Source organism: Urocampus carinirostris, chromosome 8 (genome assembly GCF_059441175.1).
Source record: "Urocampus carinirostris isolate Australia breed hairy pipefish chromosome 8, RoL_Ucar_1.0, whole genome shotgun sequence".
NCBI lineage: Eukaryota > Metazoa > Chordata > Actinopteri > Syngnathiformes > Syngnathidae > Urocampus > Urocampus carinirostris.
The window spans coordinates 5,324,325-5,336,909 of NC_142356.1; the positions used below are offsets into that span (position 1 = coordinate 5,324,325).

The 12,585-nt window shown below is 38.2% G+C and overlaps 2 protein-coding genes across 2 annotated transcripts in view; one reads left to right on the plus strand and one right to left on the minus strand.

Moving 5' to 3' along the window:
* suclg1 (succinate-CoA ligase GDP/ADP-forming subunit alph) overlaps window positions 1-1,291 on the minus strand; it is a 31,495-nt gene extending 30,204 nt beyond the window's left edge. The window contains exon 1 of the mRNA XM_088341406.1: window positions 1,171-1,291. Coding sequence (XP_088197532.1) covers window positions 1,171-1,204 — 34 coding nt within the window. The 5' untranslated portion in view covers window positions 1,205-1,291. The remainder of the gene's footprint in view (window positions 1-1,170) is intronic.
* A 3,367-nt stretch (window positions 1,292-4,658) lies between these two features.
* Window positions 4,659-7,524, plus strand: cisd2 (CDGSH iron sulfur domain 2). The gene is made up of 3 exons (XM_088342984.1): window positions 4,659-4,805; window positions 7,122-7,336; window positions 7,398-7,524. Exons 1-3 carry the CDS (start codon window positions 4,703-4,705, stop codon window positions 7,485-7,487), a joined length of 408 nt encoding a protein of 135 aa, XP_088199110.1. The 5' UTR covers window positions 4,659-4,702; the 3' UTR covers window positions 7,488-7,524.
* The last annotated feature ends 5,061 nt before the right edge of the window (window positions 7,525-12,585 follow it).

Here is a 12,585-nt window from a genome sequence, read left to right on the forward strand (position 1 = left end):
ACGGAGTGTTTTAGCCCCTAATTATGCCTCCGAAGAAGGTCGGTGCAAGCAGCAAAGTTGCTACAGGGGAAAAAAGAAGAGTAGTGCGTACAACTATTGCATTTAAGAAAGAAATAATAGCAAAATAAAGAAGGTGTGCGAGTTTCCCTTCTTTTGAGGGAATAGAGCATGGCTTCTGCAGACCACCACAAAGGTAAGAAATCCTATTCATAATTATTTTCTTTATCCTCTCACCACTTTTTGTGGAGACCCGGGTGCTAAATGACGTGTAAACGACCTGATTTTTTTTATTTTTACACGTTCATGTTAGCGTAATCTTTCGTACGGAAGATTACGCGAACGTACGATTAGCCTGGGTTAGCTTCATGTTTACGTTCATGGTAAACATTCAGGGTGTTGGAACGGATTAAAACGATTTTACATTACTTTTAATGGGAAAAACGATTTTCGGTGATCGAACAGGGTTCTGGAACGGATTATGGTGGAGAACTGAAGTTCCACTGTATAAGGTAATTGGGTTAATTAAGGAAAGCACGCAATGCACCTTAGTGGGATGGATTAAATCGTACATACAGAGACAAATGATGAAATATATTTATGCATGTTTTGCAAATGCAAATCACAGACGGCATCTTTAAATTCAAAGTAGTGCAAACGGGGAGTTTGCATGGCATCGTTTTTGTATGCAAGTTGAGAGAGTAAACATAAAACTCTCAAAACTGTACTTTGGTCTCTTGCAACTTGAGACAGAACTCTTCACCGACAAAGTGCAAAGTTTATTGCAAACCAGGTAAAAGGTCACAACTTATGACTTTCACAGTCATAAATATAATGTGCATTATACCATATGAACTGTGTACAAATAACCATATTTAGTTGGGAAAACTGTCGTATCCTGTAAACTTAAAAGCTTGAGTGGGTTTAAATTCAGTCCCAACAGGGCGTAGCATTCGCATCAAGCTAGCTAGCATACGTTCCATTTAAACTCAACGCAGGACGCTGGCAATGCTAGCTCCCTTGCTAGCATGCTATTGACAAACAACTCCGTGGCACTGCTAGCATAAGCTAAATAAAAGCACGAAATAAAAATAAGAATGTTTAATACGATAAAGCACGTTAGTGGAATGATAATGGAGAAATTAAATGAATGAAATGGGATTTAATACTTACAAAGCAGCTTGGCAAATAACCTGCAGTGTGACATATTGGGTCATTCGCCAATGACACTGGTGGATTGGGGCCTCGCGCAGGACTATTAGGTATTTGTAAATATTGCCGAGTCAAAATACAAGACTTGGGTTTATTTAATTAATGCTTCTACTTTTTGTTATATAAATTATGCATATATTAATATATATTGATTCTCTTCAGAATTGAAAGTGACTCGTTTTGGACTACAACCGATTCAAATAAAAATACTGTTTTAAAGGCATACTGGCGGGGTCTTTACACTAATTGTGCATTGTGGGTACTGTAGTTTTACGAGACAAGAGACAACGAGCAAAGTATACACTGGAGGGCACCAACAGAAAACAAATAAGAGAAAACGGACGGACATGAGTAGTTTTTGCTTGGAAGAGTAAAAACAAATTGAAAACAAGAGTGTACGGAAAAGTACTAAAAAAAACATCGATAGGTGTTTATTGTTTTGGTAGGCTCCACCAGGCTGTACTTGCCCAAGACACACCAAAGGAAATGGTGCCCCTACGATCCCAGTGGTTAAGGGATCAAACCAACTGACCAACCAACTATTTTGAATGATTATTAATGGCAATCTTGTATTTATGTATAGAAAAATGCTCACTTTATTCTTAATTTTAATTTTAACTCATTGTTGCTGTTAGATGTTGTTGCACTATTTTCACAGCACTTTTTACTGATGTACAATACTCAAAACTAGGCCAGTCTAAAACCACTAACCAGAGGTGAGTAGAGTAGCCCAAAATATTACTCAAGTAAAAGTTCAGTTACTTCAGAATAATATCTATCTATCTATCTATCTTGATCATATCCCTCAAGAGGGATGACTGACAGCAAGACAAACACATACAATAATAAAGAAATAAAAGGGAAAAAATAGCAAAAAAACACAAACAAAATTTTTTGGACCATGGCCAACCGAATTGCCCAAACACCCAAACAAGTTAGGCACCTCGGCACCTAAGATGGTCATGCTTTCGTCCCTCCAGATGAAACGGGACACCAGAAAGCGGCCGTGTCACTCGGGTCAGGGTGACACAACACACTCTTTTGTTCAACAGCAGGGCCCGACAGCTTTCACTGGTTTACCCCTGCCGCATCATACGGGTGCCCAGCCCATCCTTAAGAACGCGTCCACAATCCCACTATCCTTTCACAACACCTCTCCACTCCTTTCTATCACCAACAAGAGCTCTCGCTTCCATTATATTTAGACCTCTTTTCTGCAGTGCACTCATAACACCATCCATCCACGTCAATGGCGGCCTTCCTCTTGGTCTCCTTCCATTGACTTCTGCTCTGTAGATCCTCTTCAACATTCGCTCCTCATCCATCTTCTCCATGTGTCCAAACCAACCGAGTACTCTCTTACCAACACGCTTGCTCAGCTCCACAACTACTTCAGTTCTGTCTCTCACAATTTCATTTCTCAATCTATAATATGAGTAAAAATAATTACTTGAGTACAAGTAAAAAGGTTGGTAATGGAGTTTGGAAGAGTGTGTGATAGGCGTAATTTATGTGTGAATTTTGGGAAGAGTAAGGTGATGAAGTGTTCATGGCGTTAGAAATAAGGTTGCATGGACAGGTGCTGGAAGAAGTTGAAAGCTTTAGGTGCTTTGGTTGTGATGTGGCTGCAGTTGGTGGAATGGTGTGCGAGGTATTGCACAGTCAAGTCAAGTCAAGTGACATTTATTTATATAGCCTTTAATCACAAAAATGTCTCAAAGGACTGCACAGGATTACGATGACACAATTACCTGATCTTAAACCAACATGCAGGCAAGGAACAACTCAAAACCTCAGCGTGAGGAAAAAGAGAAACCTTGAGAAAGGACCTCACAAGTGGTAATCTTCCTTTCAGGATGACCAGGGTGAATTATATTTAGCATTACAGTACACAAACATAGTAAACACTAGGTAAGATGTTGAAAATTTGTCCGGACAGTGCATGACAGCAGCGACGCCCCCAGCCTGTAAACTAGTCCAGAAAGTCTATGACGGCCACAACGCAGCTTCCCATCTCTGCCAGCTGGTCCATGCAGGCGTTCATATGCTTCAGGTCAAACGCTGGTCCGCTGACTCATCTCAAATCGTCCTTCTCCTTCTCCTTTGTATCACCACCAGGCAGGCAGTCAGAAAAAGACAGGACAATACAGAATATGAGGTGGGCATCAATCATAAACTTTGGAATAGAAGTGTGTCTTAAGCCTTGATTTAAAAACTTCCATTGAGGTTGCAGATCTTATCTCCGGAGGCAGGGCATTCAGAGTGAATTAAGGAAGCAAGGTTTTGGGTGCTCTGAGGAGAGTGATGAGCAACAAGAGCATGAGTATGGATGTTAGGAGGGGACTGTATGAGAATGTGATTGTGCCGACTGTGTTGTATGGTGCAGAGACTTGGAGCCGGAACGCAGAAAAAATATCAGGATCCACTCACAGCGTTTTCAAATAGTAATCCAACAAAATGTAGTTATAGCTAAAGAGGAAAAGTATATAACTATCAGAATCTCTCATATATTATTCTAGGTGGGATGTTTTTACCTTCAGCCACTATTTCTGTTTAGCTCCTCTGAGTCAGCTATGTTGTCCAGATGCACTGCAAAGAATCAAATGGACTGAACTATTTCAAAGCAGTGGAATGTATTAGAAAACGTGTAGCGGAACAAACACACACACAGGTTTGCTACCTGCCTGGCTGTGACGCGGATCCTTCAAAAAGGGGCGTGACTAAGACCACTCAGCACGGTTCTTGGGACAGTGGAGAAAGAGAAAGCAAGTGGATGAGAAATGTGTGAACGTAGGGTATTTACATGGAGGGGATTTAAGTAACTGGTTCAATGTAGCGGCGTAAAAGCCCCGTTTCTTCATTAATTTAAAAAAAATTAAATGTATATAGCTTTGAAAATACTGGAATCCCAGAAGTATAAAACGTCCCAAAACTTATTCAAGTAAATGTAACTCTTTACTACTCACATCTGCCACTACCTTTTAAGTACTGTTTATATATCCTAAAATTATTTTTAAATATTATTATTCTTGATTCACGTGTTTTATTACATGAAGTTCCGCGTCTAATATCGCTGTAAAATTTACAGTGTAAATGCACACTATACTGGAATGAATGACATTTTATTTTTCCTTTTACATTGTTTGAATGAAAATTGAATATAAATTGATATCAAATGAAATATCTTCTATGAAAAAAATATGATTAATAATGCTCAAAGTATTAATAACCAAACATTTCGAACATTTAAACGGTAGATAAAATATCCGATTTTCATGAACTACTCTCTAGCTCCTGCCCACAATTCACATCCAATCAAAATCCACCAACTCCTCAGCTGACGATTGGTTGCGCATCACGCTCTCAGCAATATTCACGACACCACTTACGCTCTTTTTCAACCTTAACCCAACCTAATAACAGGAGAACTACGTACCGGTAAGAAACGAAGCGTAGTCGAGTCAAACTCCTTCTGCAATTGACGCATTTCGAGATGGTTTTAGAAACGATTTCCAGGATTATCAAAATTCAATTGCCGGCTTACCTTAAAAAGCTTCCACTTCCGGAGACTCTCGGTGGATTTGTAAGGTTGACAGGTAAACGTATTGTTTTTTTTGCAGTTGTTGAAAAACCCCTGCTTTTTAGCTGCGAGTTGTTAACCTTCACTGAAAAAAGTCCATAAAGTTGATCAAATCTACAAAACTCAGTAGAATAAATTCAACTCCTTCAAGTGTTGAATGCAATAATAGTTCGTCCCTCTGTCACTTTATTCATTGATTTCGTGCAGTGCATTGCAAACCTCTTAGCAAAATGGCTGTGTTCCATTCAAACTGCGAGTTTCTGCAAGAAATTCGAAATAACATTACAATAAAGTAGACCCTGTTAATAAGCTGCTGCGTTCTGTAGCCCCAAAGTACTACAAATAAAAACATTACCATACCAAAATCGTATATAACAAGTACCACGACCCTAAAACAGCGCCAGGAACAGTCAAGAGTGGAGAAGGCTGTCCAGAGTTGCGTCCTCATCCGTGCCCCGACGACCTACGGGATCCATCAATTACTACTTAAATGTAATATAAGTGTAATATTCAGTAACATCATTAAATAACAAAATTGTATTTGCCTTTTGTGTGACTTACATTAAGCTGGTCTTGTGGAGTAGCAGGTGGATGCAGAAGGAGAAAGGAGCCAGCAATGGGGGATTAAAAATTAAACCTCCACTTGTGGGGATCGCCTTAGGAAATTCCCTTGTTTAAATCACCTCCTTATTGATAATAATAGTCCTGATCGGTGATTATTGACCGATTACGGCCATACAACGTAGCGAGAGAAGTGATTAATGTGTCTTTTTCAGAGTTTTTGATGATAGTAAGTTTGTTTTCCATGGTTTTTGCTCTCTATATCAGTGTTTTTCAACCTTTTTTGAGCCAGGGCATGTTTTTTACATTGGAAAAATTTTGCGGCACACCACCAACCAAAAATGTTATAAAATGACGCTGAACAGTATGTTTGATTACAATATAATTTATAATACCCCCAGTTTTTACAGCACAGACACTTGACAATGGCATAATATTTGCAGAAAATGATTCATAAATGTTAATAAAATTGTAAATTTTAAAAAGTGACATTGGATAATTTCTTACGGCACACCTGACGATCTCTCACGGCAAACTAGTGTGTCGCGGCACAGTGGTTGAAAATCTCTGCTCTATATCAACATTGCAAGTTTTATAAAAACAGCATAAAAATATACAGTATTGTATAGCGCTAACTTGCTGTGTTTTGACAAAGCACAGACGATTCTGAACTGAAAGAAGAGAGAAAGGCATTGTGGGAGGTAGTTCAGTTCATACACCTTTTAAGTGAAAATCTTGTAAGGCAGGGTTGTCATATCCAGGGTACAGTATACGCTAATTGTTAATTCAACTCTCCTTGCATATATGTTAGGACCATGGTTGGGTAGGGTTACTTGAACTGGATTACTTTCAATTACTTTTGGATTACTCCAATACCAAATATGCTAATAAAAGACAAAAGAAACTAAATATGAATAAAATGATGACTCACAACACGTGGTAAGCTTTCTCTCCTGGCTTTGATCTCTTTGATCTCCGGCAAAACAAACATAAAATGCAGGGTTGGGTAGGGTTACTTTAACTGGATTACTTTCAATGACTTTTGGATTACTCCAATACCAAATATGCTAATAAAAGACAAAATAAACTAAATATGAATCAAATGATGACTCACAACACGTGCTAAGCTTTCTCTCCTGGCTTTGATCTCTTTGATCTCCGGCAAAACGAACATCAAATGCGACAGAAACAAAATGAAAATAAATCCAAACAGCTTGCCAACATCATTTTTGCCGTTCCATGTGTTCCGTTACTCCCCAAGCCTGCACAAAATTTTGTAATTTTATTCATATTTAGTTTCTTTTGTCTATTATCAGCATATTTGGTATTGGAGTAATCCAAAAGTAATTGAAAGTAATCAAATTAAAGTAACCCTACCCAACCCTGGTTAGGACCACCAACTGACTTTAGGGATGAATGAATGAATTGTAACCCACAAAGTACTTACTTATAAATTAAAACTGTTTAACTGTAGAAAATTTGCTCCAAGCCAAAGTCAGTGAGTGGCAAACCAAAACAACATTTTAAGAAAATGTCTTTGAAGTTAAAACTTGGCAACGCTCCCGTTTTTTTTCCATTTAATTCGTTCTTGTGTGCAAAATTGTGTGATGTGCTAATACTCGCCCCCGAGTGAAAGCCAGCTTTTTCTGGCTCGCCTCACCTCTTTTGGGATTTTAGTTCAGTGACGATAGTTGGACCCTATTTACTATGGCAGGAAAAAACCATAAAAGTAAAGCTTTTCCCTTATATTTTCAATCCACTCTGCCCTCAGTGTCCGAATGGCTGCGGTTGCTCCCCCTTCTGGGCATTTTGGCCTTACTGGGCTACATGACCATCCGTCCCTTCTTCCCCAAGAAGAAGAAGCAACGGGACTCTCTCATCAACCTGAAAATCCAAAAAGAAAACCCTAAAGTGGTCAACGAGATCGACATCGAGGACCTGAACAGCGCTAACGTGTGCTACTGCCGCTGCTGGCGCTCCAAAACGGTGAGTTCGATTCCCGCGAGCGCTCCTCTGCCCGCACTTTGACGCCATTTCCTCTTTTCAGTTTCCTGTTTGTGACAAGTCGCACTTAAAACACAACGAGTTGACGGGAGACAACGTGGGACCGCTTATACTCAAGAAGAAGATTCTATAATAGGCAGTCTGTTTGAATGACCCCCCCCCCCCCCCCCCCCCCTTCCCTCTTAGTACCGTATTTTCCGCACTATAAGGCGCACCGGGTTATAGGGCGCACCCCCAAAAAAATCGTTTTGGGTCCTATATTTTCCATACATAAGGCGCACCGGATTATAAGGCGCTAGAATGGGAACGTCGACACAACAGTCAGATAGTTCAGTCCAACTTCTTACCCCCTTAACATTCCCAAAGCTTGCAAAGAAGCAAATACGTGTCGAGAACACGTGCGGATGCGGTGTCTGTACGATGTCACCAAACAAACATTTCTTATTTTCCATTTTATTTTTTGCTGGCAACTGTGTGGACAGCAAAGTAAGAATTTTATTGTGCAGGGAAACGGGGTTCTTTACTGTGCATATGACAATAAACACTTTAAATTGAATTGAGTTTAATAATAGACTCATCACAGAAAACTTCAAGGTCGTTCTAAAACAAGATACCGGGAAAATATAAAGCCGCATAGCTCACCTAAGTTCTCTTGCAGCCATCACTTTCAATAATGATACGTAACCATGGTCTTCTTACAACCGTGAGTGTAGTAAATCCAGGAGACTCAAATATTTACAAATACAGACTAGTAAAATACTGTTTTCTCTATGCCGTAGTGCAACCCAACGTGTGATTCACATTCACCTTTTTCAGCCAATTGCAGGCTTTGTTTTGCCCCTTTAGCCTATGCGAGCCTGTAAATGATAAAAAGGATCCGCCCCCTTTACCTCCGAATAACTTTAGCCAATAGTGACTGATTCAAATGATGATTGACACATTGGTTAGCCAATGAAACGCCGGTATATAAATCCCAGCATACATCGCGGACTACTTCGCCTTCGGGGGAAAATTTAGTCGGCGGCTGCTTGCCTTAGTTGCAAGACTTTGCGACTTAATATTGATCCATATATAAGGCGCACTGTATTATAAGGCGCATGGTCAGCTTTTGAAAAAAAAATAAAGGCTTTTGGGTGCGCCTTATAGTGCGGAAAATACGGTATTTACGTTTATTTACACTCCGTAAACGTTTATTTTTTATTTGCAGGTGACAAATTTCGCGTCATCTTCTGAAGTAGCGTCGATAAAGGAAATATGAGCCTTTACTGTGGTTTGAGTGAACTGATTTGCATATATGTAAATGTGTTTGGAGTCTGCATTTGATTGGACGGTAGACCCCCGGGATACAACATTATTTCGTTCTAAGGTGGGATTTCCGTATAGCGGGGGATAGAATCTTATGGTAATTAGCTCCAGTGATAAAAACTAGAAAAACTTATAAAATATAATGTAACTAACTAAGCCACGCAAACATTTCATATACTTACCATGATCCAAGAAAACCTCGGCAGTTACATATCGTTATCGTAGCATTAGCGTTAGCGTAGCCAGGGTTGGGTAGGGTTACTTTAACTGGATTACTTTCAATTACTTTTGGATTACTCCAATACCAAATATGCTAGTAAAAGACAAAAGAAACTAAATATGAATAAAATGAGGACTCACAACAGGTGGTAAGCTTTCTCTCCTGGTTTTGATCTCCGGCAAAACTAACATAAAATGAAGGGTTGGGTAGGGTTACTTTAACTGGATTACTTTCAATTACTTTTGGATTACTCTAATACCAAATATGCTAATAAAAGACAAAATAAACTAAATATGAATCAAATGATGACTCACAACACATGGTAAGCTTTCTCTCCTGGCTTTGATCTCCGGCAAAACGAACATCAAATGCGACAGAAACAAAATGAAAATCAATCCAAACAGCTTTTTGCCGTTCCATGTATTCCGTTACTCCCCAAGCCTGCACAAAATGTTTTCATTTTATTCCTATTTAGTTTCTTTTGTCTTTGATTAGCATATTTGGTATTGGAGTAATCCAAAAGTAATTGAAAGTAATCCAGTTAAAGTAACCCTACCCAACCCTGAATATTATGTAGTAAGTAAACTAAGACCACTCAAATATTTCATATACTTACCATGATCCAAGAAAACCTCGGCAGTTACATATCGTTATCGTAGCATAGTGTAGCGTTAGCATCAGGTCATCATTAGCTTAGGCCAGGGAACAGTTGAGGTGACCACGGAAAGGATCTGAAAAAAAAGCTCACCAGTGCTGGGTCATTGTGATTATCTAGTGAAATGATTTATTCGTTGACTTGAGTCTATTTAACCCCATATTTAGTACCGTAATTAACCTGTTAATATTTTAGGAATTTAAATGAATAAATTCCAGTTTACGGGCTTCATGGACAAAAAGCATTTATTTAAGTATTGATAATTATTTTTAAGCAATTAATATGATAGAATGAGAATCTTTTCATGTATATAACACAAATTGATCCATCTTTTTATTGATTTATTTTACAGGAACTACAACAAGTTGAATTCCATTCAATGGGTTTTATGAATAAATGAACGAATGAAAACTTTTATTTCGAACATTAAAATAAAAACAGGACAAAAACAATGAGTCAACAACAAAATAATATTTTATAAAGCAAACAATACAATTTTTTTGTTTTTTTACTAGCTATCTGGCTACTTTTTAGCTACCTACTTAGCTTTTACACCTTTTGTAAGCTAGCTAACATTTCAGCTTTTTTGCTAGTTATCAAACTTAATTTCGGCCTCCTTTCTAGCTAGTTATCTACTCTTTTTTAGCTTTCTTTACAGCTATTTAGCAAGCTTTATAGCTATGTTTTTCCATTTTTGCATGCTATTGAGCTAACATTTGATCTTTTTATGCTTGTTATCAAGCTTAATTTTGGCCTCCTTTCTAGCTAACTCGCTTTTTTTAGCTTTCCGTCTGGCTATTTAGTAGGCTTTTTACTCATTTAGCTCGCGATCTAGCTCCCTTTTTGTTTTTTACCTGTTTACCTTTCTAGCTAACTATCAAGCTATTTTTTTTTAGATATTTAGTAAATCAGCTAGCTAAGAAGCTATTTTAGAAATTGATAAGGAACTGGGTGCCCTTTGCGCTAATAAATAGCTTAGGGTTAGCTTAGCATTAGCCAACCGTGAACTGCAACCTACTTGTGCGTAATACATTCAATTTTTGTACAGCAATATACATGTTTATTATTAAATAACATAAATTGGAATAAATGTAAAGGATGTGTTGTTTACTATTGGTGTGTAATACTTGAGATGGTCAAGTGAAGTAGTGGGTGGATGCAGAGAGGAAAGAAGAAGGCGGATTCAAAGTTAAAATGTTTTAAAACCTCTCTTCATCGTACACATCGTTGAATGGTCACGGCCATTTCCTTAGCGAGGGTAGCGATGTGTGTGCCTTCTTCGTATATCTCAATAATCACGGGCTTTATTTTCATTGTTATCATGGTTTTGCTTCTCCCTTCAGCATCACTAAGAGCATCAAACCCATAGTGAATAAATATGGTACAAACAATACAGTATTCTATGACTGACTTGTAATAATAGTGAATAATTTGGTGTCGTTGATGTCATATAATTCGAAAAATGCCGTAAAGAGGGGCCAAAAGGAATCTTAATTTCACACCGCAAAGTCAAAAAATCCAAATGTTGTAAAGTCTTTACGAAGCACAGGAGATTCTGAACTGAATGAAGAAAGAAGAGAAAGCCATTGTGGGAAGTAGTTCAGCCGACAGCATATCAGCAGTTTTAGCCACACAAAATCATTTGTAGTTGATGTCGTACAGTGGGGGGAGTGCCTTAAAGAGGGGAATGAGAAATATCTTGTGAAAAGAGAAAATGTAAGGTGGGGTTTGTTATATTGTCCTACAATGAAACGATGCACTGAAAAGAAAATCCGGGGCGGAATCCAGAAATGTGTAACGCTGGTCCATTACACTGAAAAAGCAACCCAAAATAAATCCCAAAAATCAAATTTAACGTATTTTTCTAAAAAAATTGGACACATTTTCCGACAGAAAATAATTATTTGTTGTCTATGTCGTATAGTGGAGGAAATGCCATAAAGAGGGGCTAAAAAAAACCCCATCTTATTCCACATGTAAAGTGAAAATGGCGTAAGGCGGGGTCGCTGTATCCTGGGGGTCTACTGTAAGTTTTAAACCAGTCTGCAGATCACACATATTTTCTTAGTCGGATGTGAAGAAGAAATATCAAGAACTGCGTCTTTATTTCAAACTGTATGTCTAAAACTTTTAACAACTGGGCCTTTATTTTCCTTTTCACCACATTGCACGACATTTCCGATTTGACTTCATCCTTTTGAAACATTGCTGTAGAATTTTACTACTGTATTACTGTTTTTCTTTTCTTTTGACGATAATCACGACTGTAAATACTTCTGGAGTAATTGTAACTTCCGATGTCTGCATAAATGTTTATACAATCGGATTTGTGTTTGCATGGTCTGAATGTTTTTAGTTACCGTAACACAAACAAAATCGTGCCATTTTTATTCATTTTTTCCATCCCTGGGTTTGATTTAGCGCATATTCAAGATAGCGTAGCTGCTAGCCGCATTAGCAAATAGCATTACTTTGGGGGCTAGGTTCACTTTAGTAGCTAGAATAGATCTAGCAGTTAATGCTAATGAAGTTAACAGCTCATGCCAGTGTCAAACACTTATCAGCATTTTGAATGCTGCCGCTAGCTGCTAATGCTAGTATATTCCCATTTACTACTTCAATCATTTCTTAACATTCTGATGATTCTTTTAGTAATTAACTATATTTATGCTAAAGTAGCAGCAAGCTGTGTTGGAAAATAGCATCGCTTAGGTGGCAAACTTTACTTTAGCTCCTAGCATAATTTTAGCATTTTGCTAATGTGGATTAGAAGTGGGTAATATATCAATCATGACGTATTTTAAAGAGATCATGATTTTAAGAAATGAAAAGATCTTCGTTTTATTCTATTCCATTTCTGGCCTTGATTTAGCGATTATTTTTGCTAACGTGGGTGCTAGCGTTTGCAAATAGCATCACTCTGGTGGCTGGCTTTACTTTAGCCACTTGTCTAATTTTAATAGTTGATGCCTACTGTTTTAGGAGTTAATGCCAGTGTCGCAGATGCCAATGCTAGCATTGTGTCCGCTAATGCTAAATGGTTTTTGTCCA